The sequence below is a fragment of the Coenobita brevimanus genome, chromosome 6, assembly GCF_032717465.1.
Source record: "Coenobita brevimanus isolate Jiangsu-jjx chromosome 6, ASM3271746v2, whole genome shotgun sequence".
Lineage (NCBI taxonomy): Eukaryota > Metazoa > Arthropoda > Malacostraca > Decapoda > Coenobitidae > Coenobita > Coenobita brevimanus.
In genome coordinates this window covers 60,436,460-60,464,108 of record NC_136959.1, presented here as the reverse complement: position 1 = coordinate 60,464,108, position 27,649 = coordinate 60,436,460, and the positions used below count along the sequence as shown (strand labels likewise).

Below are 27,649 nucleotides of genomic sequence, written 5' to 3'. Positions count from 1 at the left end.
GTGGCCTTAATGAAAGTGGGCAGTGTTTCAAAACTTCCTGTACTGTTGTTTGCAGATGATACTGTACTGTTAAGTGAAGATGAAGGGGAAGTGCAAGGCTTGGTGAATGAGTTTGGGAGAATGTGTAAGAAACAGAATCTAATGGTGAATGTAGAGAAGTGTAGAGTTATGGTCTTTGAGAGAAATGAAATCGCTGAATGTAGAGCTAGGCTGGATGATGAGGAAATGGAAAATGTGAGTGCATTTAAGTACTTGGATAGTGTGATGAGTAAGGATGGAAGTTGGGAGGATGAATTACTTGAAAGCATGCAAAAAGGAAGAAAGGTTGCTGATTCTCTGAAAGCAATCATAAGAAATAGGGAAGTGACCATTGAAATAAAAAGTCGCTGCATGACAGTACTGTGATACCAACTCCAGCGTATGGAAGTGAAGCTTGGACCTTGTTGGAGGAACAAAAGTCGAGAGTGACAGCAATGTAAATGGGTTATATGAGAGGAGCATGTGGAGTTACACAGAGAGACAGACTGACAAATGAGTAAGTGAGGGAGCATTGTGGTGTAGATGTGGACGTGACAGAAAGTTAGGAGAAATACAATGAGGTGGTTTGGCCATGTAGAGAGGATGGAGAGTGAGAGACCAATGGGGAGAGTGCATGTGAGTGAGGCAAAGGGAGGGAGAGGGAGAGGGAGAGGGAGAGGGAGGCCAAGGATGAGATGGAAGGATGGAGAGGAGAGGTATATGAGAAAGGGGTGTGTGAACTGAAAGCAGGGCACTGAAACAGCGGGGGACAGGGTGACATGGAAGAGATTTGTTTGTGGCCACCCCTTTTGGGATCAAAGCATCTGGTAATAGATAGGTAGGTAGAGATCTGTACAGAGCTTGCACTATTTAAGATGCGAAAATAAAGAGTATAATTCAAAAAGGCTGCCATACTACATAACTCAACATTCTAAGCAAACAAATGTGCTTGGGAGACTGCAGGTACTTTGAATTAATTTAGTGAAACTATCAAACTAGAATTAAATTTTCTTCATTCAGTACTATACTACATGCATTTACCAACATCAATAAGCAAACTGAGTATCCAATATCTGCATCAGACACTACCACTTATGAATACCTTTAATTGCAGTATTTGTTGAAACCAGCTAACCACTTCTGGCTCATTATGAAAAGCTTAAAAAAGAAAGAAAAAGAAAAAATCTGCAACAAATATAATAAAATATCAATAACAGAAAAATCCATATTACCACCTTCTGGGTGTACAGGCCCAAGGCAAGGTTACTGCAGTCCAAATATTAAAAGGTACGAGACTGACCTACACCCCTGGTAACATTATGTAACTGAAAAACTTTCATAATTCATATGATCAATAATATCCTATGACCAATTTCCCAGGATGCTTTCAATACTTAAAGTAATGGACAAAACAAACACTCTAACTTTGACTCTTACGGTAATAGCATGTTCTCCATTTGATGCATGAGTCAAGTTAGAAAGACTTGCAAAAGATGACCTTTCACATGGATACTGGTACAATACAGTAACCACTTTCTTCCATCAGATTAGTTCCAAGAAGGATATACAGTAACTGCACTGTACTGAAAATCAGGAACACATTTACAAGTACTTTTTAATGTAAGGGTGAAGGAACCAAAGGCTAGAAGCCTGCAAGATTGTTCTCTTGAAGCAGGAAAAAAAAAAATGGGGGGGGGGGGAGCCAAGTTCAAGATCTGTTCATTTTGAGATGACTGATGACAAATATAGATGGAGGAAGACAGCTCCATAGTTGACCTGTTGCATACATGGAAGACTGGGAGCATCAATTAACTCTTGCATTCGAGAGCTGGACATAAAAAGATTGAGAGTTGCCTGCCAGATGGGTGCTACATGACTGCCATAAAGGAGGGTGGCTACAAGCAGAGAAGTCAGTAGAGCAGTAACCACTGAAGCAGCGATAGAAAAGGGATAAAACTGCGATGATGTGGTGATACAGATGTTGCAGGGAGTCAGTGAGAGGAGGAGAGTTTTTGCTGAAGGGAGCCAGCATGAGGAGGAGAGTTAATGTTGAAGGGAGTCAGTAAGAGGAGGAAAGTTAATGCTGAAGGGAGTCGGTAAGAGAAGGAAAGTTAATGCTGAAGGGAGTCAGTAAGAGGAGGAGAGTTAATGTTGATGGGAGTCAGTAAGAGGAGGTGAGTTAATGTTGAAGGGAGTCAGAAAGAGGAGGAGAGTTAATGCTGATGGAAGTCAGTAAGAGGAAGAGTGTTAATGTTGAAGGGAGTCAGTAAAAGGAGGAGAGTTAATGTTAAACGGAGTCAGTATGAGGAGGGGAGATGATGAGATGATAAAACTTCAACTCCACTCTTGAGAAGAGCTGTTACACGGGAAGTCCCCCTACACATGATGGATTTAATGTACTGTACTAAACTGCATAAAAATCGATCAGTATACACAGTACAGTACTATATTCAAATGCCACGTTCTCCATACACTGGTAATCTGTATAATCTTCTTATATCTAAATACTGTTGATGATGCTCTGAGACTTAATTAGGCCATGCCATTTAGCTTTAGGCTGGTGTCATGATGATGTCATCACTCCAGTAACAACAGCCAACTAAGACTGATATGGTGGACAGTCTCAACAAAATAAGTTCATTAAGAACAATGTCTTCTGAGGGTTTTATTGATGGTGGAGTGATTACAGTACAATGCTGCTGAAGGTAGTGCAATGTTTTTACATCCAACTCTGGATATAACATTCAAGGTCCATCATATGAAAGCCAGACAGACATGAAACCTGGCTTCTAGAAAGAGGTACCTTCTTTTCTTCCATCCTCTTCTGTCTTTCTTTTCTTCATTCTTTCCTTGTCCTTCTGCCTAAGAGTGACTTTACACCCCCTCTTCTATCTTTCTTTCCTTCATTCTTTCTTCCTCCTTCTGCCTGTGGGTGACTCTACACTAAGTGACAAACCAAATGGCTTCCTGTACAATAGGAAACCATTTACTACACTGGGTGGTAACCATATAACCAAATTTTGGCGCCTGGTGGTTTAGTGGGTAGGTACGGCGCTCCAATTGGATTGAGCAGGTGAAGGTTTATATCCAAGAGATGGTTGGGGTTTATTACTCACGTAATGCCACTCAGGGATGAATGAGGCTGGTCGCTCTCATCTTAAATGTCAGGACCAACTTGCCTAGCCCCGAGCTCCTACGCTTCTCATGGGGCAACGCAGGATTGGATGAATGAATGAATGAAATGAATGAATTATATCTATCTATCTATCTATCTATCTATATATCTATATATATATCTATATATATATATATATACTGTATATATATATATATATATATATATATATATATATATATATATATATATATATATATATATATATATATACATACAGTACTGTATCATCATCAGCCATTACAAGCCGACTGCTGAACAAAGGCCTCCCCCAACCTATATATATATATATATATATATATATATATATATATATATATATATATATATATATATATATATATATATATATATATATATATATATATATATATATATATATATATATATACATACAGTACTGTATCATCATCAGCCATTACAAGCCGACTGCTGAACAAAGGCCTCCCCCAACCTTCTCCATGAATTCCTTGACTGAACCAATCTTTGCCATGTTTTCGGTGCAAATTTCTCTATCTCATCTCTCCACTTCCTGTCTGGCCTTTTTCTGCTACGTTTACAATCTCTTGGTGTCCAATCAGTCAACCTCTTGCTCCTCTCTCTCTCTCTCTATCTATCTATCTCTATCTCTATCTATATACCTAGGCTGCTTCCCCCATGGTGAATGTGTTTGGAAGGGTGAGTAAGAAATGGAATCTAAAGGTGAATGTAGGGAAGAGTAAATCCATGGTCTTTGAGGGAAATGAAGTCACCAGATGTATAGTGATGTTGGATGATGAAGAAATGGAAAATGTAAGTGCATTTGAATACTGTACTTCAGTAGCGTGATGAGAAAGAATGGAATTTGGGGGCGTGAAGTGCTTGAATGGGTACAACAAGGAAAAAAGGTTGCTGGTTCTTTGAAAGCAGTGAAAAGAAACAGTGAAGTGAGCATGGAAGTAAAAAGGTTACTGCATGACAGTATTTTGATACTGTACCAACTCTAACGTATGGAAGTGAAGCTTGGATCTTGTTGGACGGGCACAAGTCAAGAGTGACAGCAGTGGAAATGAGTTATTTGTGAGGTGTATGTGGAGTTACATGGAGAGACAGACTGACAAATGATGTCAAGGAGTGTTGTGGTGTGGATGTGGTGTGATAGAAAACATAAGGAGAAATACACTGAGGTGGTTTGGCCATATGGGGAGGAAGGAGAGCGAGAGACTAATGAGGAGAGTGTATGTGAGTAAGGTGGAGGGGGAGGGAGGGAGAGGGAGGGCAAGGATGTGATGGAGGGATGGAGTGGAAAGGTATATGAGAGACGGAGATGTGAGCTGGAAGCAGGACAGTGAAATGGCGAGGGAACAGACGACATGGAGGCAATTTGTTTGTAGCCACCCCTAAAGGGATGGCAATAGTTAGATAGACAGATAGATATATATGAGGCCACCTATGCCACAACTGGCTAAACGCCACAGAGGACAAATTCTGGTTTATTGCATATATCACTTCACCGACCTTCCCTCTATCAGACAGTGGCATTTAGCCACTTGTGGAGCAGACCCATAAGGCTGAAAATATAAGAAGAATAGCATTAGTGTTTTTCCTTATGGCCTTGGCTGCTCTTGTCTATGGTAACTGTGCCAAAGGTGGTCTAAGAAATGTCATATCTGCATTGTGTGTGGATTGAGGATACCATACCACAAGTGGGTTCAGTGACAGTGTACCAGCAGTACCATAGGGACACTGCCAATCCTACTGAAGTGGTTGGTGCAAGAGAAGAAGAGGAGGATGTGGACAATGTTGATTTTTTACTTGACTATCATCAGCAAAGGCAAGAGTACACAATAGTAAACCATAGTTGTAATTTCCAAGTCAGAAAATATTAATTTATTGCAAAATCATCATCATTTCCTTTAATTAACATGTTAATAGCAGTCTACCCTAATAACTTTCAGTGACTGAATTTCAAGATTACTAATTGTTACTAATTTTCACTTAAGCCATTTCAAGGACTTGCCTTTTCAAGAGCTTCAGAAAACATACTGTCTTTGAAAACAAATATATTTTACATGGTTCACGACTTATGCAGTTTAGTATTCCCAAATTTTAACTGCCTTTTCTCATGTTTTTTACATTTGGCACTTAGCCAGTTATGGTGTGAGTAGCCTCATATATTTAGGTACCATACCCATTTGAGGCTATTAAGTGAGTCATTTCTACAGGCTACAGTCTAGAAAGTTTTCTGCCTTTCAACTAACCAGGTTTCAAAACAATATGAGAATGCCAGGAGCAACTCTCTTCCACTCAGGGTTTCTTCACCTCTAAAACAGAAATCCTTCCTGTCAAATAATATACAGGTATACTGCCCCATTTTTTCTCCTCATGTGATTTCTCACCCTGCATTCAGTTCTACTATGCTTTATACAACACACTTTCCAAATTCTGAAATCTATTACCAACCACGTAATACACTTCATCTCTCAAGTATACTAGTGCCCACACTTCATTATTTGTACAAAATCCTTTGATGGATGAGCAGCTTTACAATGTATATTCATGGTCATTCTATAAAAGTCCAGAGGGGAAACTGACCCATACTGTGCAGACATCACATTTTGTGTCTGGATGAACGACTTGCCCCATCATTTGTGGTGCATGGGCGAAGATGTGGATTGCTGAGCGAACAGTGCACGTGGAATGTTTTCCTCCACAATATTAATGCTTTACATGTGAGAAGCCTTATGCATAAGAGGTAAATCTTGACTGGGTGCAAACATGTGAGACCACATATAATGACAAATACCCACTTAACTGCCTCCCCAGACTGGGGCTGGTTCTCTCGCCTGTGGAGTATGAAGTGTGTTAGACTCCAAACCATCAACGCTGAACAGAATACAACTGTCTTTTCACTCTTACGTGTCTATTCATTACATTGACTGCAACAATTTAAAGATGCAATAGATCTCTGATATCACCATCATCATCCTTAACTGCCTCCCTCATCTCTTTCTCATCTGACTTGCTGGCTGTCGACCTATTCCATCCAATTTCAGAAAATCTCCAGATCTCATCTCACAGTCTTGTGGAAATGGCACACACTACTGTCACACTTATTTCACGTTGCAAATCATCATCCTCATGATCATCCTAGCCCTACTTCCCAACTAATAAAAAATAAAAGAATTCAGATATAGAAAAAGAAAACCACAACAGTAGGCACAGACCCTATATTAATTCACTTACTAAAATCTCTGAAACCCCCACCTCCATCACATAGGCATATGTCCTTCATGTTATGTAGTCCATTTGATTAAATTGTATGGAATGCTTGTGAGGTTGTGTCCTGTTTTAAAACAGGACAAGCAACAATTTTCATGATCATATTCATACAATTCAGCTATTCATTTTCCTGACAGTTAGTTGTACCTAGGAGTTTTGGCGGGCCCTTTTTTTTTTTTTTTTTTTTTTTTTTTTTTTCTGTCCTACTCTTACATAAGAGGTGCCTTTTATGAACCAACCAGCCTACTGTATTTCAATAATTATTCTCTACTGTCCTCACTTGTCCATGCTTTCACTTATCATACCATCTTCTAGTTCATCTATTCTTTGTTCCACCCTCAATCCCACTCTTTGTCCCATAACATCTAATCACTTTGATCAACATACAGTAATGTCATCCCCCGCTGTTTGCAGGTTCGCATATTCATGGATTTTTCTGGGAAATTACTGTACTTCAAAAACTCACAGGGAGATATTTCCTGCTTTTCCCACATCAACTGTTCCTTGTGGTTCATAAGTGATTTTTTTGCTCAACTGTGGTTCATCCTGCTGTACAGTACAGAATATTCATAATTCACTGTCTGTCATGTACTGCACGACAAACTCTCATCATCATCATCATCATCATCATCGCATGGGTGAGTACAGTGTAGTGTACGCAGAAGGGCCTGTGTATCATCCTGTACTGTCTTTTGGGGAAATATTAATGTGTCATGAAATGCATTTACAAGTCTCACAGTGGGCTTGTAGATAATGGGAATTATTAAAATGATGAAACCAGTGATTTCTGTGGAGAGTATGGATTATTCACGGATTTCAACCATTCGCAAGGGGAGTCCGGTATGTAAACCCCGCGAAGAGCAGGGGCTGACAGTACAGTAATCCCTCTAATATCCGAACACCCAATATCCAAACATCCCCACTAACCGGACATAATCGTCCCAGGATCCAAAAAAAAAAAAAAAAAAAAAAAAAAAAAAAAAAAGAATTTTTCCCGCCCGTAATTTGAACTTGCTGCGTGCGGCGCGGGAGAGCATTGTTGTGGCGCGTCATTCCTCCGATGTCCGACAGAGCGCCGCTGCATCCTCCCCACTTTCTGCCTGTCTCTCGCTGCGAGTGCACACTTGTCGTTATGGCTGCCCACATACTCTCTTTTGTGGAGGTGCCTTGCCTGCTACAGGCACTCCTGCTGCTCTCGGGCCTCCTCTTAGTGTGTGTGATGATGGCCCCGCCACCTGAGAAAAGGAAGAGAATGGTGTTGACTCTGGAGAAGAAACGGGAGATACTGGAAAAAGTAGATGCGGGGTGGTCTTCTTCCCGCATCCTCCGCGAGTTCAACCTGGCCTGATCTACTTTGTTCGATATTAAGAGATCCCGAGACAAACTCATGCAGTGCACGGCTAACTTCTCGTCAAGAAGCAAACGCAACGTGGAGAGGAAGGTGATGTTTACTCCCAAGTTTGCTGAAATCGACCGCTCCACGTTGATTTGGTATCGACAGCAACGTGCTGCTGGTGTGTTGGTACGTGGAACGGAGCTGAAGGCTGCTGCTGAGAAGTTCGCCAGGCTTCACGACACCCTAGGCTTCAAGGCATCCGAGGGTTGGCTCTTTGCGTTCAAGTTACGGCATGGCCTTACCAACCGTAAAGCTCATGGCGAAGCTTTGGATGGTAACGAGGATGGAGTTGACGAGTTTCGGCACAAGGTGAAGGGCTTGATCGTCAGGAAGGGCCTCACTCTCGGTCAAGTCTACAACGCTGACGAAACTGGTCTATTCTATTGCTCTTTGCCAACAAACACTCTAGCCGAGGAGACAGAGAAGTATGTACCTGGCCGCAGGCTCTCCAAGGAACGGATATCTGCTTTGTGTTGTGCCAATGGTAACGGCATGCACCAGCTTAAGCCCGTTGTTGTTGGCTGTGCAAAGCAGCCTCAGTGTCTTCGTAGGATGATGGATGTCCTTCCTGTCGTCTGGTACCATTCTTTGAAGGCATGGTTTATAGCCGTGATCTTCAAAGACTGGTTCCACCGCCACTTCGTCAAGGAGGTCATCAATTACCAAACGGAGACACTGGGAATCCCACGCGACCAGGTAAAGGCCCTCCTTCTCCTCGACAGTGCACCTGCCCACCCATGTGACAAGGACTTGGTGGCTGAGAATGGCCGGATTAGGTGCATGTTTCTGCCACCTAATACGACTGCTCTCATCCAACCAATGGACCAAGGAGTGATCGTGGCAACAAAGCGCCTATACCGACGGAAGTTCTTGGACGAGGTGATGGTTGTTCTCAAGGACGAGGACGAGTGCAGGGAGGGACGGGACACACAAGGCCAGCCGACTTTGGAAAACCTTCACCGCTACAACATCAAGTCTGCACTGTACAACTGGGCTAGTGCATGGAAGGAAGTCTCTGTGAAGACTCTGGAAAATGGTTGGTCTCGTCTGCTTCTCGGAACGGATGTGGAGTACGATTTTCTAGGGTTTGACGTGGATGACTTCCATGCACGGCTACGTATGCACGGCGACGATGTTGATGTGGACGATGTTCATGAGTGGTTGGATGACGACGAGGGCGATCCTGGGTATCAGACATTGTCTGATATCGAGATCGCGTCTTCAGTTGCAGGTGTCAGTACCGAGCTTGAAGATTCCGACGAGGAAGGCGACGATGATGCGGACTCCTCTCAGCAGGACACTACTCCAGCCATCCCCAAGCTGAGCTCACTCCGGGAACACCTAGAGTTCATCCTAGACTACGTGGAACACCCGTACTGCAACAGGGAGATGGGGCCCTTGGGACTTGGGGAGGAAGTGCGTGCTTTCAGGCAGCGCATCATCAATCATCAGAATTGTCGGTTATTGCGCCAATCAACCATTGACGGTTTTTTCAGGCCCGTGACCCCCGCTGTGCCCAGCCCTGGCTCCACTCCATTGCCTTCCCAAGACAGGCCCTCATGCTCCGAGCCACAGCCCAGCACATCAGCCACGGTGGAGTCACTGCTCGACGTGAGTTTGTGTCTGTCTTCACAGTCGTCTGCAGTGGGTACACCATCACCACGACCCAGCGACGCACCCCTAGGTCACCTGCCAGTGATACTCTCGGACTCTGACAGTGAATAAACAGCAAGAACTTCTCCACTAGACCACACGGGAATTTACACTGTTGTGCAGTGAAAAGAAACAGTGTGTTGTGTTAAGGATTTACAGTTGTGAGTGAAAAGACTAATTTGGAACAAAATTTAACGTAAATAGACTTGTTTGTTTTTGCTTTAGAAAATTATTAGAAGAATGGGAAAAGTTAAAGTGCAGAGTGCAACACTTAGTAAGTTACAATGGAGCATTAGTTAGACAAGAGTGCGCACTGCGAAGAGAACGACTTCTGAATGCGATTGACTAAGTTCAGTGCAAGACTTCATGAACAGTGTTCTGGAAGCGCTCCAGGAAATCCTTCTTACTGTCAGAGTCCGAGAGGAGGCGGTTATTCATCAAGGTGGACATGGACTTGCTGTAAGTAGGCAGAATGTTTCATACTGTACTTTTTTCCATACTATACTTACCTCAAACACCTCATTTCACTCTTTAATGTCCTTTATTGGTGTGAATAGGGTGTCAGGAGCTATGCATATGCAGTAGGAAGGTGTTTTGCTGAGTTAGGCTAGGTTAGAGTCCATAAGTACCAGTCCAGGAGCCAGTAACCAGAATGTTTAATATTGTATGAACCTACTTCTAAACCCTCATTTTATGCTTCTTTTGCATTAATTTCAGTCATTTATGTGCCTTATTGGTGTGATTTGGGTCTTAAATAGGTGCTATGCATGTCCAGAGGGAGTTGTATAGGTGTTTCTCTGAGTTAGGGTCCATAAGTACAAGTCCATAAGCTGGGGCCCAATATCCGGACAGGACCAGTATCCGGACCTGCCTATGGCTCTATTACATCGGATATTGGAGGGATTACTGTACTTCCTTCCTCCACAAAAATCATGAACCATTAATGAGTGAATATGATTTAAATTGCATCACTTTTGAACACCAGGCCAGAAATGCTAAAAGATGAGAGCTTGAGAAACAGAACTACAACAGCTTTAGATGAACAATAGCTGGCTCAAACACCAACTGTAAAAAGACTAAACTAGCTTTAGAAGGACCAAAAATAGAACATGAGATGAAATTATGGAAAGCTACACTTTATAAAAAATTTGCTGCTGACTTCCAGTTATTGTACAAGGTATGGAGGATGCACAATGAACAAACGAGAATGCAACAGAAATATGTTACAAAGGTTATGAGACAACAACTGGGGTGTAGAAGCAATTAAAAAAGCAACATTATTACAATATACAAAACAGACAATGATCAAAACACTAATTCTGAGCTGAAACCAACAGATGTTAAGCATGTTCTACATTATACCTTTTTTTTTTTGAGGAGGAGGAAATTCTTGCCATCCTCCAGACAATTTTCTCAATTTTGGAGAAAACATATGTAGTGAAAAGGTTAGAAATTGTTGCTATTAATCTTTCTCCTTAAGCTGATGATTATTATTGACAGAATGTAACTAGAACACTGCATAATCTGAAAAATGTCACTGACCTAATTCTAAAGCATGTACAGTTGCTCACCGACTTAAGAACTTTTGGATAAGATTTTCTTTTCAAGGATTTCATGTTATTATAACAATACCATTTTAAAAACATTACATATATAGAGCTGTACTGTGAGTCACTTATTAAGTGTCTAACCTTTACAAACTCAAACCTCAAACACCTTCACTGAAAGATCGACAGAAAAGTTATTTAAAAAAAAAAAAAAAAAAAAAAATGATGTACAGAATATTTACTACCATAAATATACACATGATGGATTTTCAAAAAAGTGCCAAAGTTTACTGAAATTTTTACTCATGAAAATACAACTGAAAAGCTTTGCTAATTTGGAAAACTGAATAAGAGTTAGCCCACTAAAACTGAAGCACACAAGACAGCCAATCTGAAAAAACACTGTCAGTCCAATGATAGTTTTCATTTTAGTCCAGTTACCTTCAACTTATTTTCAGCTAAGGGGAGGTCTCTTGTCATGAGTGGATGACTGAAGGGTATATCGAATGCCTCTAGATGTAAAAGTCTCCCCCAAGCTCAATTAAACTGCCTGATGATAGCAAGGGAAAAAAAAAACTGGATTTAAGAGGCAAAATAATACAGGAAAAAAAAATTAATACGGTATAAACTAGACAAATGAAAAAGCAATAAACAAGACAGAGAGTTAATAATAAAAAACACACAAACACACACACATACAAAACATGGGTACTCACTGTTCTTCCTTGTCGTCCCTTCCTTCTTCGAGGTCCGGCGAGGTAACAGGTGCTGGTGGGTCAAGATGGTAGGTTGCTCATCAGTATAATTTTATACATCATCTCCTAACCCCTTCAATCTGATGACACAGTTTTAGGTCATTTTTGCTACTTTCAGATGCTCTTATTCAGCCCTGGGAGAAAAATCAGGTTATGTTGGTGTTACATCTGACTTATTTAGAAGTCTCTCCCAAGCTGAATAAAATCACCTGATGATCACCAGAGTAAAACTAGAGTCACATCCTAAGACTGAAGGGATTAACCAAGCAAATTCAACACTGTTAAGATAAAAAGGTGTTGGTACCGTCTGTGGGCTGTGTTGATCTGTGGGTGACTATGATTCATATCCCCATACATTTAGGAGGCTAACACAGATCTTCCTGGACCATTTGTCATATGTATTACACATTATTAATTTAGCGATTGTTGTTTTTTTTATTACCAACAAAAGACTGAATACTAATACAAGAAAATATTAACACACCAGATACTGAAATAAATTAGTAAGGAAGAAGTGCTCGGTAGCCTCGTTAACCGACAAGAATACAGGTCTATGTTGTGAGGTCAAGCAGACATGCACTACAGCAGCATGTGGTAAATACTGCAATGGTGGTTTATGCTTGTAGATACATCATGAGAGGCTGACAATAAAATATCAACTCCATTTAACATTTATTAAAATCCTTATGCCTACTTAAAATTACATGGGTAAAAACACTGAATACATCATAATGAACATGATTTTGACTGACCATATCAATGACCACACTGTATGTTGCATAAATGAGACACACTGCAATTTATAACCTCAATTTACTATATTAATCTTAATGATAATCATAAGCAATAATACATAAAAACAATGGCCTTTAATTCAATTTTTTGATATGGGTAAAAGTACTTGCACTTGTTAAGAAGCATAATGCCATAAATTTAAGTAATGTATCATGAGCAGGTGCCTCCATATCTTCCTTTTACTATATAAATTGCAATAAAAATAATTTCAGTACTGTACAGTACAGGTATTTAATTCATCAAAATATAGAAGTGGACCATAGAGTACTGTGTGTAAATATATATATAGAGACCGATAAAAAATTAAATAATTATTTCTCAAATCTTGATCATGAGTGAAATGGCAACATGAACACCAAATCACAAGGATGTTGGACTAGATCATCCATACAGTATTCTGATTTGCACACACCCATGGACAACCCGCAGCAGCAGGACACACAACCACTAATGTCAGGTGTCTGGGGATGAGGCACAATAAACCAGACTTTAATAGGAAGTTTATGTGCCCTGCTGCAAAGGATGACCTCCAGAGTGCTCATTAAGAAAGCCCAGCTTGACCTCTTTGCCGAACAACTTCTAAAGAGACTGTACATCATTGGTTGAGCCGAGAGGTCAGGAACCATATCACTATACCTCCTCTCACATCACGGAACAAGTAAAAGCTAGCATGTGACCTTCCTTTTGTGATGTCTAAAATGTGGAATGAGTGAAACAGCAGCACACCTATTTAGCAATAAGGACTGGCAACATTAAAGGTCTTAAACTATCCGTGATATAAGTGTTCACACACATCATAACTCAGTGTATAAATATAACGTTCTCCATGCACACACATCAGTGCTCACCATTAGAAGTCTTTATACTGTATGTCCCTAGATGATTTACACCCTTTCTAAGGCACAATAACCATTGGCTGTAGAGCAACAATTTCATATAAAACAGTCCATGTAAACCACCTGAGTAGTAACTAAAGAAACAAGCCTGACTATGATGCATGAAGTCATTGATGTACACCCAGTGGTTAAGGTGGTTTGGGAATAATTTCACCCAGAGACATTAAGTAGCGTAATAAATGAGATTCACATTTTCGCACTTGAAACATACATACATGCATACATGATTTGGAGCCTTTGCTATCACTAATCTCCTGAATGAGTCAAAACCCCCAACTATATATAGGATTTGTGTACTGATTTATCAGATTCATTCACCATTCTGATTCAACTTGGTCAGAAATACTAGGCTCACACATCAGTATTCTTTTTTTCATTGTTGACCTCATCCACTTGAGTCTGTTCCAAGTTACCATTCCCGTTGGCCACTCTGCTGTCAGTCTTGCCATTGACCTGGTCAGTTGAAGCCTTTATGGCGTCGTTGGCCATGCCATTATCAGTTTCGTTGCGCTCGGGGTCTTGGATGTGGGCTTTGCTCTCGGCGCGTGAGGCTGTGGCAGACCGGGCCATGGGTTAGTCAGGGAAATGTTGGTGTACAGATCAACACACCAACTATCGTTTTCTGTTTCATTTATATCATTAAGAGCTGCAAATATGAAGCCAATGGATGGCTTTTTGTTGGCAATAAAGAGAAACAAAACACTTAATGACAGAATAACAGCAACTTAGCTCCTGAGTACATTAATCAAATAAATATAAAACATATTACACAAAGCAATTTGCAGCCAAGCTAAGCAGAGCCAAATTTTAATTATAGAAATGTAAATATTACACATTAAAGTTTATACATGTATAAAATATTGAATCTTAGGGTAATCTAAGAGTAAAACTACTTGAATAAAGTTAAAAAAAGGAGAGTAATGAAAAGTACAACATAATAGGAAGGGTATTATTCTTATTATATCAGTCCTTTTACCCTGCACCACATCCCATTATACCTCCAGTAGTTACATTAGCTCATGCATCACTGAACTCGGCATTTCTTCAGAAAGTTACATTTTTCTTGCAACCACCCAAGAAAAACCATCTAAAAAGAACTCAGTAGTACTATGAATATACTGTAATATACTTTTAAAGAGGAGGAAGGGTGAGATGAACACAAGCCAATTCTGTCAGCCAAAACACTTGCCAGTGACCCAAGCCTTCTCACCTAATTCAACTCATCTACTCGGCACAATCTAGAGCTTACGGCCGTATGACAAAAACTGAGAGCTCAAAGGTGTGGAAAGTCCACAGTTTTGATGATTATCTATGATGATACATCATGTTTGACTTTTCTGTATCATTGCTGACTACACTTTGCAATGTGGGATGCAGGCTAATCACATCTAAGAACTGCATTATCAAAAACTGGCTGTCTATAACTGGGAGTTTGCTGCACCTTCACACACTCAGTTTCAATAATACAGCATTAATGACATATTAACCACCCTTCATCTTATGCATCCACGCAGTCTGACAGCCCCAGTACATTAATTTACAGTCATACTCTAATGCACAGTATTGTATACAAACAAAACACAAAACTACCTTTGTATAAAATATACAGAATTCTGTATTTTTTTAATATAAGATGCAAAGTAATGTCATGATAACTATCAATTTAAAGCAAATGTTTTATACAGCACAGATGAGTCATCAACTAATACCAAGGAAAATGATCATAAATAAACATTGCATCTTATGACTGGGAGGATATTGGAAACCTATTACAGTACATATTACTATATAAGTATCTGTCATTCTCATGATGTATCTACTAACTGCATTAACATTACCTAACTTGTTCAACATTTCATGCAACACATGCAAAATAAATTAATATAAGCGAAACTGATTTTCGGATAAGTGTTTTGTTACCCAACAAATCAGTTTAATTTCATCAAACTTTGTGTTTATATGGAGTAGCTTTAAGAAAATTTTGTATCAATATTATAACAATTTTCAGAAAAGAAGCCACTGCATGTCATGCTGTAGTAGTAAAGAAAAGGTAGACTAGCATAATAATTCAAAACTGAAAAATAAATCATGCTGATACTCATGCATCATTAATTATAAATAATAAAGTCTAATAAGACAAGCTGATAAAACCATAATAATGTAGTAAAACCTTGCTTAATGAAGTTATTCTATTATCATAATAATGTGTGTGCCTTATGTGGTAGATATCATTGTTAATATCTCAAACTCTTTCTCCCACCCAAGGATGGAGTGAGGTGGTATCCAAAAACAAAGAATAGGGAAACACCATAGAGGGAGAATGAAATCAACACTATACCCAGTGAAATGAGTCAGACACATAATTCATCACCATTCAAGCTCCATGAATCTTGATTACTTTAGACCTAATCATCAACATATATTTTGGGGATACTTTTCTTTAAAAGACGCACTTCACATTTCTGTTAGGTAGTTAATCCACAAATTATGCAGTTAAAAATGAGGAGCTAAACCTTTGCAATGTGTCACCCAGACATAACTCAACAAACAAGTTGAAGCCCCTATCAGTTCCCAAGCCACATCAACTTTGATACCTGTACCTAGCTTTCTTACTCATTTACCTTAACTGGGCACCTTCTAGCTTAACCATGCTTTCTCCCACCTTTAACCTTACTCACATTTACTCTCTTCACCACCCTGTTCACATCCATTCTCGATGACAACTTTTGTTGTAACAGACTGCCTTACTTCATATCTTTCTGGATCATACTGTTTCCTATCCTATCCACTCTATGCACTCCACACATTCCCCACTAACCCATATCCACTGGTCTTACTGTCATTTTTATGCAACACAAATATGCCAAGATGTTAATGTGGACACAAAATTATCTTAATGAAATCCTCTCGTACCCTCCACACTATGACCTTTGCCTAGCATCAAGGCCGTAAGAGCACCATCAGTTTTTCTTTCCTTATGCCACTCTACACTTCCTTTAAAAGTTTACATCCAATTTCTATTACTGACCTTAGGTACTTATAACTCACTCACCAATTCAAGTCTCCATTCACTGGTACATCTCACTGAGTCACCTTCTCTCTCATTATTTTTGTTTTACTTCACTCATAAAGGTTCCAACATGCTTGCATGCATCAGCCTTGACCACCTAATGGCAGTGCACACTCTCTCTCTCTCTCCTCGATCACCTAATGGCAGTGCTCTCTCTCTCTCTCCTTCCATTCCTTTTTCATTTCTTTGGTGCATACCCTTTCAAATTTACAACTTTTTGCAAACCTATACTTTCTGCTGGGAAATCTACATTATCATCACACTGAAAGGTTATTCCACATGCTAGCAAGTATTGTATTTCTGGTGAGTTTCTGTGTCTGCTGTCTCCACTTTTATTTGATTACTTTATCCCTGAGTTGAACAAACGAGGTATCATAACACAACCTTCACTTACTGTAAAATCTCAACAAATTTCTCCATCACCTCCACACATGGGTTACTTACTGGTGGGTGGGGGTGCCCATCATGCACTCACTCAATGTACAGTAGTGTTGTCTTATGGTCTCTACCCTGACTGACATGTCAAATGGTTTCCTGTACTCAGGAAACCATTTACTACACTGGGTGGTAACCATATACCCGGGGTTTTGGGCTAGGTTAAGTGTTCCCCATATCCCCCTATCTGAAATCACTAAAGCATAGCAGACATTTCGGAGAGCCTCAGAATGCCCAATATCTGCCCAGGGAACCAACCCAATGGGCAGATTTGTATGGCCATGTGGAATGTGAGAGGTGTGAATGAGGAGAGCAAGAGCGTGGAAGTAGGGAATGTGTTCAAGAGTGTGAGATATGCTGTGATGGCATTGTGTGAAACAAAGATGAAAGAGTGTGAAGTGGAGGAGTGGGAGGGTGTAAAATGTGTAAGGTCGGACACAAATGGGCGAGGAAGATGCAAGGAAGGAGTTGCTTTGTTGATAAATGAAGTGTGGCAGAGTGGAATAAGAGACTATAAATGTGTCAGCTCGAGATGTATGTACCGTATGTCAAGTTCAAGCTTGAGAAGGTGAAAATGGCAGTGATTGTAGCATATGCACTGTGTGATGACAGGAGTGAAATAGAAAGACAGGTTTTGGGATGAGCTGGATGAAATACAGTAGTAGGAGAATTGCCCAGGAGTAATAAAGTGTATGTAATGGGGTGGCATGAATGGGAGAGTAGGCACTGGTCCTGTGAATGATATAATGGATAATGATGGAGTACCAGGAGAAAATGATAATGGGAAGTGACTGACAGACATGTACATAAATATACATGGTATAGAGGGAATGGAGATTGTGTTGAATGGAGCCTGATTGATTATGTGCTCATACAGAAATCGATGCTGGGAAGTGTTGCTGATACGAGGGCAGTGAGAGGATGATGTAGAGGTTTGTCAAATCATATGACTGTGGTATGCAATATCAAGCTGAGAGGAGTGAGGTGGAAAAAGAGAGAGAGAGGAGCGGTCAAGGATAAGCTGAGAGTCGAGAAGCTGGGGATCAAAGAAATGGCAGATGAATACAGGGCCAAAGTAGGGGAGGAGTTAGAATCAGTGAATTGTAATGAAATGGATTTGGACAGCCTGTGGAATGCATATAGGACCTGCTTGGTTGCGACTGCTAAAGCAGTGTGTGGTGTGGCAAGAGTAACAACAATGAAGACTGGTATGGCATAGTGGGATGAAGAGGTTAAGAGGAAGTAGTGGCTACAGTGGATACACAACAAGGTTCAGCTGAAATAAGAACTAAATATACTGAGAGCAAAAAGCACATACAGATACTAGTGAAGAGGAAAAAGAAGGAGGTAAATGATGATTTAGGAGGAAAAATGAATTCAAATTACTCTGAAAATAGGAAGTTATTCTGGAAAGAGGTGTGGAAATGTGGAGGTGACAGTGGCAAGAAATGTGAAAGTGTGAAGGATGTAAGTGGTAGATTATTAACCCATAGGGATGAGGTAAGGACCAGATGGAAAAAAATATATTTAAGGTCTGATGAATGGAAATGGAGAATGCAAAGTGACTGTTAACATGACTGGTTTTGGGGGTGTACAGAGAAGGAATGCAGTGCCAGGAAACATGACACTCGCAGAGGTGAGGAACACTGTGAAACAGGATAAAAAATGAGAAAGCAGCTGGGGTTGATGAGGTGTATGCAGAGACGATTAGGCGACCACTCCCAACCCTCCAACTATCGTCCAATTGCTTTAACATCCTGTATTTCAAAAGTTTTCGAGTCAATTCTCAATAGAAAAATTTTAAGGCATCTTTCCCATCACAACTTTCTTTCTGATCGTCAGTACAGGTTCCATCACGGACGCTCCACTGGCGATCTTCTCACCTACCTTTCAGACTCCTTGTCATCCTCCTTTCGGGACTTTGGCGAAAGCTTTGCCATTGCACTTGACATCTCAAAGGCTTTCGATCGAGTCTGGCATAAATCTTTAATTTCCAAACTGCCCTCTTACGGTTTCTATCTTTCTCTCTGTGCCTTCATCGTTAGCTTCCTTTCTGGTTGTTCTATAGCCGCTGTTGTAGACGGCCATCGTTCTTCTCCTAGATCTATCAACAGTGGTGTTCCTCAGGGCTCTGTCCTACCACCAACTCTCTTCCTTTTATTCATCAATGATCTTCTAAGCTGTACATCTAATCCTATCCACTTATACGCTCTCATCTTAAATGTCGGGACTAACTGCCTAGCCCTGGGCTCCTACGGTCCTCATGGGGCAATGTAGAATTGGATGATGGATATATATATATGGAGCCTCTGTGGTACAGTGGTAGAGTGTGCGTTTCACACGCTGGTGAGTGCGGGTTCGCCTCCCGCCAAAGTTGTAAAAACTTGGGAAGCGTTCACCAAGCCACTTGCTACTTTGGCGGACACAAAGGGTGCTGTGTTTGAACCAGTGTTGCATACTAGTATGCTTGCACCCAATCAGCTTAAGGCGGGCCCATTATTATTGGTTCACAGACTACACACACATCCAAAGCCTCTACAACACTACAATCACACTCACAAGCACTTCTCACCCTACATACAGTCTCTACCAGACAGCCAAAGCCACTGGGTAGAGATACAGATACATTGGCTGTATCGTCCCTGCTTCGGTAGGGATAGGCCGGTCCTGCAGTGGACCTCAATGGCTGATGATGATTAGAGAGAGAGAGAGAGAGAGAGAGAGAGAGAGAGAGAGAGAGGCATACCCCGGTTTAACGATGTAATTGGCTAGGTAAAACCCCATCATTAGGTGGGGTATCGTATATCGGGGTACTTTTAACATGTAAAGCAATGTGTGAGTGTTTACCAGCCTTAGGTTTTCCCCCAAACTGAGCCCAAAAACCCACCCACATGAGCCCCAAAACAAGTTTAAAGCCATTCTAAATGGAATAACAGCTGTCATGGAAGCTAACCTAAGCCTAACACCTGTAAATAACTCACTAAAACCAACAAATCTTAAAATCATCAACTATAAGTCTGGAAAAAATCAAGCTTAGTCACCCAACCTATGGCTAAAACACATTAATCTAAGTCTAAAAACAGTTTATAAACCAACCTAAACACACAATTTTAGTCTAAAATATCATCAAAATTGGTAAAAAAATCAAAACCTATCATTAAATCAGGGTCTGGCCACCGTTAGGTGGGGTGTGGTGGTATTTCTATCCTCATCATTAAGCTGGGGTATCACATCCAGGGGTATAGTATATTGAGGTATTGCCATATATGCCATATTTTTTACATGTCTGAATCTGGGCAAAGGTTTCAGGGCCTATCCCAAAGTCCCAATAGTTCTCCTTGGGGCCTAGTAGCAATCCTACATCTCCACATGTCACCACTTTGGCACTAACACCCACCATATTGAATACATGCTAGGGCTGTCTCATACAGACTGGTGTACTGGTATTACTGGGGGTACTTTTATGACATGAGGGTGGGTCTTCTGGTAGATCAGAAAAGTCTGCTTTTCATGGAGTTCAAATCCTTAAAAGGTTCCCTGCCCCGGCTGGGATTCAAACCTGGGTCCATTAGGACTGCAGGCCACCTCTGTACTGATTCTGCCACTGTCTCCCTCCACAAGAAAACTTGGAAAATGGCCATGGAGGTCAATGTTGTCTTACATAAATATACGCGTACTTGATATAAACTTGCAAACCAATACAAGAATAAGAATGCAGAAAAATTGTAGGGAATGTATGGATAAATAATTTCACATGGAAATGTACTCTAATCTAACATTCTGTCCTTGAAAATACTGGCAAAAAATTGGTGCACAGCATAAAACTCAATATAATAAAAACTGAAAATCAATGGTGTATAAACTGGAAAGCAAATAAAAATCTTGCACTGTAGTACTGTATATGCTTGCAATAAGTGAGTGAGCTGTTACTGTGCACACATACTGTTTACTTCTCTTGCTGTAAAACACAGAGATATTACCTCTATGGTGGCTGACCAAATCGTTGGTAGGTCTTATGCGTCACCTATGTGAGACTAAAGAAACAGCTATATCACATATGTGGAGACTGAATAATGATCATTACATTTAACTAACTCTTTCATTGCCAAAACTGCTCACAGGCAGCAAGATGAGATTTTGATCTGTGGAAAAGTATTCTCAAATGAACTTCCTCCAATAATTAGAGTGAGTTAACCCATTAACGCCCAGCGTCCTCAGTATAGGATGGAACTGGTCATTTTCAAATTTAATATAGAAAAGAACCCCGGGGTAGGAACCTATGAGCTTCGCGACCCTGAGCCGATAGGCGGAGGGCAGTACGCCTGGCACCCTTCCAGGAAAATCCCTCGCACAAGAACTCTGGGAGCTAATGGGTTAAACAACAGCTGAATAAAGCATCAATAATAAAATCAAGCACATTAAAACCTTCCTCAAAACCACTAGATAATACTGTCCTACAGATGCATTTGAAAAGATCCAGCAGAAATATGGCAAACAACTGTGCTTTAATGTTGGGTGAGGTGTCAGACAGTTGCTCCTGATGTGCAACAAACAACTGAGTCACTTTACTTTCTAGAGGCAGTGTACAACAGTACCATGATACAGTGCAGTGCAGTTTCTCGGACGTGGTTAAATGTAACACTTTCACATAATGGCAGTGATGTGAGTGTATAATACAGTTACTGTATCTTGTCATTGTGAATGAATGGTACATACCTATATCAGTTTTTAGATACCAGCACCTTGGGTAATAACCATATGTTAGTCATTTTAGGTCTCATTAGAATAAAATTCTATGCAGCAAAAATGAGTCTTTGTTACATATTGTATTAAAGTACCCATACATGAATAATCTGTGCTTGCCAAACTGCAGAGCCTTATGGTTTGTATGTAGGTATTTCATTTTTTTCTTGTGTTTTGCTATGAGAAATATATGCTTACAGTATTAAGATATAACAACACAGCAACTCCTGGTTTAATACTGTTGTCATAAATTGCAAGGTTTTACTGCATTCAGGAGAATGCACTGTTTGGTAAACTGAGCTTTGTTTACTTCTTGACTGTTTTGTATATGGGACTTCTGACATATGCATTATAGGCAATATCCATTACCCTATCATTCATCTAATATTTGTACACCATCATGCAAAGGAGAGAAATTAAGCAGTTGTAAGATGGAATAAGCAATAGTATCAAAACAACGGTCATCCTATGTTCTCATGGTGACAGGAGGCTTTTTCAACACAGTTTCCTTAATGATTAATTTTGCATATTGCACCAACATTCTTTTATGTTAACCCGTACCATGCTAGTGACATAGGTCTACGTCCCCTTAAAAAATGCCGGTGACGTAGATCTACGTCCTGCAGCACTTAGAAGTCATTGCATGCAACCGAAGTAAAATGGAAGGTAATATCATATCTTGCTAGCTTCAGACATTTCTCCGCTATGCTTACAACACCTGATTTAGGAGCGCAGGAGGTGAGTGAGTCTTCACAGGCTCACAGCTGCTCTGCTCTGTCCGTAATCTTGAAGATTTCAGAGGTTGAGTGGCACAACCTGACTTGATTCAACCTACTTTCTGGCTTTGGTGATTACTTTTATTAGTGCCAGGGATCTTATATTAATGTATTAAGCCCATTTACTCACACAAACAATCCAGAATCTGTTCACAAACTCACAGATGCTCTGCTCTCTCAGTAACCTCGAAGATTTCAGAGGTAGAGTGGCACCAACCTGACTCGATTCAAGCAACTTTCTGGCTTTGGCGATTACTTTTATTAGTGCCAGGGATCTTACATTAATGTATTAAGCCCATTTAGGCAGAAAAAAATATCCAAAATTGGTTCACAAGCTCACAGCAGCTCTGCTCTCTCAGTAATCTCGAAGATTTCAGAGGTAGAGTGGCACCAATCTGACTCGATTCAACCAATTATCTGGCTTTAGTGATTACTTTTACTAATGCCAGGGATCTTATACTGATGTATTAAGCCCATTTAGCCCCCCCAAAAAAAAAAAAATCCAAATCAGCTGGCATAGAGAGGTATCAGTCTTTTTATTTTATCTTTTTTTTTTTTGCCCAGCGTGGTACAGGTTAATCATTTAAATTTTGCACATTGCTTGAGTATTCTCTTTTACATTAATTACAGCATTTAAATTGTGTATTGCACCAACATTCTGTTTTACATTATTTTTACCATCTGAATATCCACACAAATTGTATAAATTACACACAGGAGAATATGAATGTGTCCTAAGTAAAAATGAACTGGTAAGGAAGAGATGTGAGTGAGCCTCCTTAAATAATGAGAACACAGGCCCCAAGACACATCTACTCACCAAAGCAGAACATCTGTCGGTAGCGGGTGTAGGCAGCAGCAATCAGCGCAATGATAATCACCAGGATAACAATGATAATACCTGCCACTGCCCCTCCACTCAGGGTGTCTGTTGGAGGAAATAACATTATGTAGGAGACCACAGTCTGATGTATCATTATTGGCTACAAGTTCTGATGCCAAGGTTTATTACAGATGACTACATTAGAACAAGAATATCGGAATAACACTGTACAACAAAGCGCTATCCGGTGATGCTAACTTTCTTTTAATACAGTATTGTAATACACAAGAAGCACAATGAAAGCATACTGGAAAAATGAAATTTCAGTAAATATGCAGCAGACAATAGGCATGCCAACAGAAAGACATTATAAGCAACATGCAATTTATACCATGCATCACCTCTCATTACAGGGAGTCTTTATGAAAACAATTCACTCAAGGTTGAATCACTACTAGTACAATAATATAAAACTTATCCCTGATTTTAAAACTGAAACAATAACTCTGAGAAAGTGTATTCATTATGGAATATGACACCATATGTCACATTACATACATTACAAATACAAAAATGCTGATGATAATATACTGTCTAGTACAAAGTGAGTAACTGGAAACTTAAGCTCATGCATCATGCCTTACATCCATTGATCTTGTAAAGGATACTTAAATTTCTTACCCTCTCCAAGTGTTGGCAAACTTAAGAAATATTATTGTTACACACCATTATTGTTACCCTACTGAAACTTTTTCTGTAGTAGTGCTACAAAATACAATACTGTACTTTAAAAGATGATGGTGGCTGGACCACTGGTCAATAAGAATGTTAGCTGAAAGAGCAGGAACAGTGTCTGAGAGAGTAGAGCAAGACCATGAGAGAACAAGGCCACTGGCTTGGCGACAAGGGACGCTAGCACCCTGACTTACTTGACTTGGTCTCATCATCAAAAACAATACCTTCAGACACTGATAACTCAGAGGGTGGGATTTTGTCATGGTTGCTTGAATCAGACACACCATCTATGGGAGAGACAGACAGACACTCAGGTTACACCAGTGCATGGCATGTGCAGCAACACAACATTCATCTTAAACAAAAGATTGGGACAACAAAGTTTTCAATTTAGTATTGCAACCAGTCAAACTATCTTTCATTCTGAGCAATGTTTCCCCCCAAAAAAAATCTCTAACATATGAAATCACAGTTTGACAGGAGCTACCCTAACTAAATAAATACTAAGCTTTCTATTGTAATTCGGATCCACTGGGCCTAAAATATATGGTAAACATATATTCATTTAATATTACAGTACATAAATGTAACTACTCATCAAAGTAGCCATCAATAATTAAATCTTTAATAATTATCCAGTATTCATGTCTCAGTGCCCTTGCTCACCAAACCTTTACCTTGTGCTGAGTGTAGATTTGGTAGTGATACATCAAATCCTGCGAGAGTGGTTTGAAATAGACCTTTAAGAAAGATTTATAAAGAACTGCATAATTGCAAGTGCACTATCTGCCAATGCTGGCATTTTAAATTGTTGCAAATGTGAGTCACAGTTTTCCACTCAGAATGAATACAAGTAGCCTACTGATTTAACAACTCCACGTCCAGACATCAAAGCATGCAAAGCTAAAATAACACTGGCAAAAGCCAAAACACATTCTGCCTTTGTCTTAGTACAGAGGAAAGGGAAACATGATGGAAACATCAAATGATATAAACTGATTCTGAATCAAATGACCTTATATCAATAGGCAATATCTGACATTATCCTATTAAAAAAAAAAAAAAAAAAAAAAAAAATCTGTAAAAGAAATGTTACTGCATGAAATTCCCTCTTCATGCAAAGGGATGTTAGCAAGATGCAAACATTAAGACACCATAATGTCACCAGAAGTAAAAGCAAGATGTGTGCTGATGCAGTAACACAGATGTTATGACACTCAAAACACCTTAACCAAAAATATATTAGGGCTTGGTTTAAAAGTTTCACTAGTCTAGCCTTCACTTACAAAATCTTTACAGAAGATATGAGTTCCTAAGCTCGTGCAACAACAAAAAAGTAGTAGTAGTAGTAACAGTTAATTGTATAAGACTGTGTCCCTTCTAAGGACATCAACCTACCTGCAGGAGCTTCATTCATGGAAAGCTTGATTTTATACTGTGTCTCTCCGAGGTCATTCTCTACAAACAAAATGTATTCCTTGTTTGCATCTTCCTCCATGAAGGCAGAGATGAGCAGCTTTGCAGTATACAAGCCATTGCCTAAGTCCTGTAGTAATGAGGAAAAATGGGGAAAAACCATTAAAACAGCAATAACAAAGCTAACATGACACCTGAACTGTTTATCTTAATTCTTATGCATTACATGAAGCATATTTATTGAATTTTGCTGAGAAAAACCATGAATTCGACTGTAACATGCTCAACCTTCATCCTGACAACATCCTTTTTAGTTTACTCTATAAACATTAAAGTAAGACCCCTATTGCTGAACAAGGTAATGAAGACTCTTGTAACCCCTCCACTTATATAAGTCTCTCCTGAACTGACACTACTGTATATCATTAGGAGGTAGCCAAAAATAACATACACATTACTGTACAGGACTTAAATACAGAAAATATCTCATATATGAAAGAGAAAAACATCAATTAAACCCACCTCAATTCCTGTTGTATAGCGACCTTCAATGGCTGGGATGGGCAAAGTAGTATCAGGGTTGTCAAAGCTATCCCCAAACCTCCATTCCTGTTTGATGGGCTCTGGGTTGGCTGAGAAGTTAAATCTCACTTCATAGTCACTGCCTGGACTGATCTGGTAGAATGTGGTGAGGGGTTTTGCATCTGGTTTGACTGTAATAAATAAATGTTGTCAATTAACCATAGGTTCATGATATCTGAACTCTTGCACCTGGGCCTGATATTAACCATGGGCGGGATTCTTGAAGATAGTCATGATGGATTTCCTGTTGTAATTTGGATGTGTTTTTGCAGGATGAACTGGGGACATGGAAAGTTCCTCTTTTCTTTGTCCATCTGTCCAAAATAAATAAGTTTTTTGCTCATACCAGGAATGGTTTTTGACTAAAGAACCAAAGACAGGGAAAGACTCTACTGAAAAAAAAAAAAATCCATCGTAAATACCTTTGACAATTCCACCTCATGTCTGACCAAAATATGGCCCTATAACGCACTTAATCTCATAAAGCGGAACCTTCCGCGGACAATATTTGCGTGTTATGCATGAGTTTGCTGTATATATATATTTTGTTTCATACATACTGACCAAGGCTGACACATGCAAGCATGTTGGAGCCTTTAAAAACAAAAACGAAATGAAAACATACTGGCAAAGCTACTTTTCACAGTGTGTCTATATATACCTTAATTGTAATGCACCTATATATATATATATATATATATATATATATATCTCATCCATCCGTCATCCAATCCTATGTCACCCCATAGTGAAGCGTAGGAAACTGGGGCTAGGCAATTTGGCCCTGACATTTAAGATGAGAGCAACCAGCCTCACTCATCCCTGAGTGGCATTACGTTAGCGATAAACCCCAACAATCCCTTGGATATAAATCTACACACAATCAATCTGATTGGAGCATCTTAATTACCCACTAAACCACCTGGCGCCATAATCTGGTCTTATGGTTACTATCCAGCATAGTAAATGGTTTCCTACTGTACAGAAAACCATTTGGCTTGTCACTCAGTGTAGAGTCACCCATAGGCAGAAGGGAGAGGACAGAATGAAGAAAAGAAAGACAGAAGAGGATGGAAAGAAGGAAAGACAGAAAAGGACAGAAGGAAAGAAGGAAAGACAGAAGAGGACACAAGGAAAGAAGGAAGGAAGAGAGGTAAGGGCAGTCACATGAGAGCAGCACTACATTGAGGGAGTGGATGGTGAGTGCCTCCACCTACCATAGTACATGAAGATACTGTACATATATAAATATATACTGTATATATTTTTATGTAAGAATGAGGAAACTAAATGCCAGGAGCCCACAAGAGTATTCCCTCCAAGAAAAAACAAGATAACCGAGAGCCAAATTAAAGATCTGTTCATTTCATTTCAAGATGCCTGAACACACAGCATTTTAAAGTTGCTGTAGAGAATACAGAAAGAGGGAGACTGTTCCAGAGTTGACTTGTTGCATACATGAAGGAGTGGGAGTAAAGGTTAACTCTTGCATTACAGAGTTGGAGAGAATCAGGATGAGAGTTTGTTGATAGACGATTGCAACGCGCCTGCCATATGGTGGACGGATGAAGCA

General features: G+C 39.9%; 1 protein-coding gene across 11 annotated transcripts in view; it reads right to left on the bottom strand.

Annotated features, from left to right (window-relative positions):
• Fas3 (fasciclin 3) overlaps positions 1-27,649 on the bottom strand; it is a 73,820-nt gene that overhangs the window by 19,260 nt on the left and 26,911 nt on the right. For 4 of the 11 annotated variants that reach the window (XM_080272500.1, XM_080272535.1, XM_080272549.1 and 1 more), the window contains exons 6-11: positions 26,017-26,207; positions 25,477-25,624; positions 24,273-24,365; positions 23,341-23,448; positions 11,767-11,818; positions 5,983-6,018 (exon numbers count right to left, since the gene is read on the bottom strand). In XM_080272500.1, coding sequence (XP_080128626.1) covers positions 5,983-6,018; positions 11,767-11,818; positions 23,341-23,448; positions 24,273-24,365; positions 25,477-25,624; positions 26,017-26,207 — 628 coding nt within the window. The remainder of the gene's footprint in view (positions 1-5,982; positions 6,019-11,766; positions 11,819-23,340; positions 23,449-24,272; positions 24,366-25,476; positions 25,625-26,016; positions 26,208-27,649) is intronic. The other 7 variants (XM_080272522.1, XM_080272557.1, XM_080272528.1 and 4 more) reach the window with 4 other exon arrangements.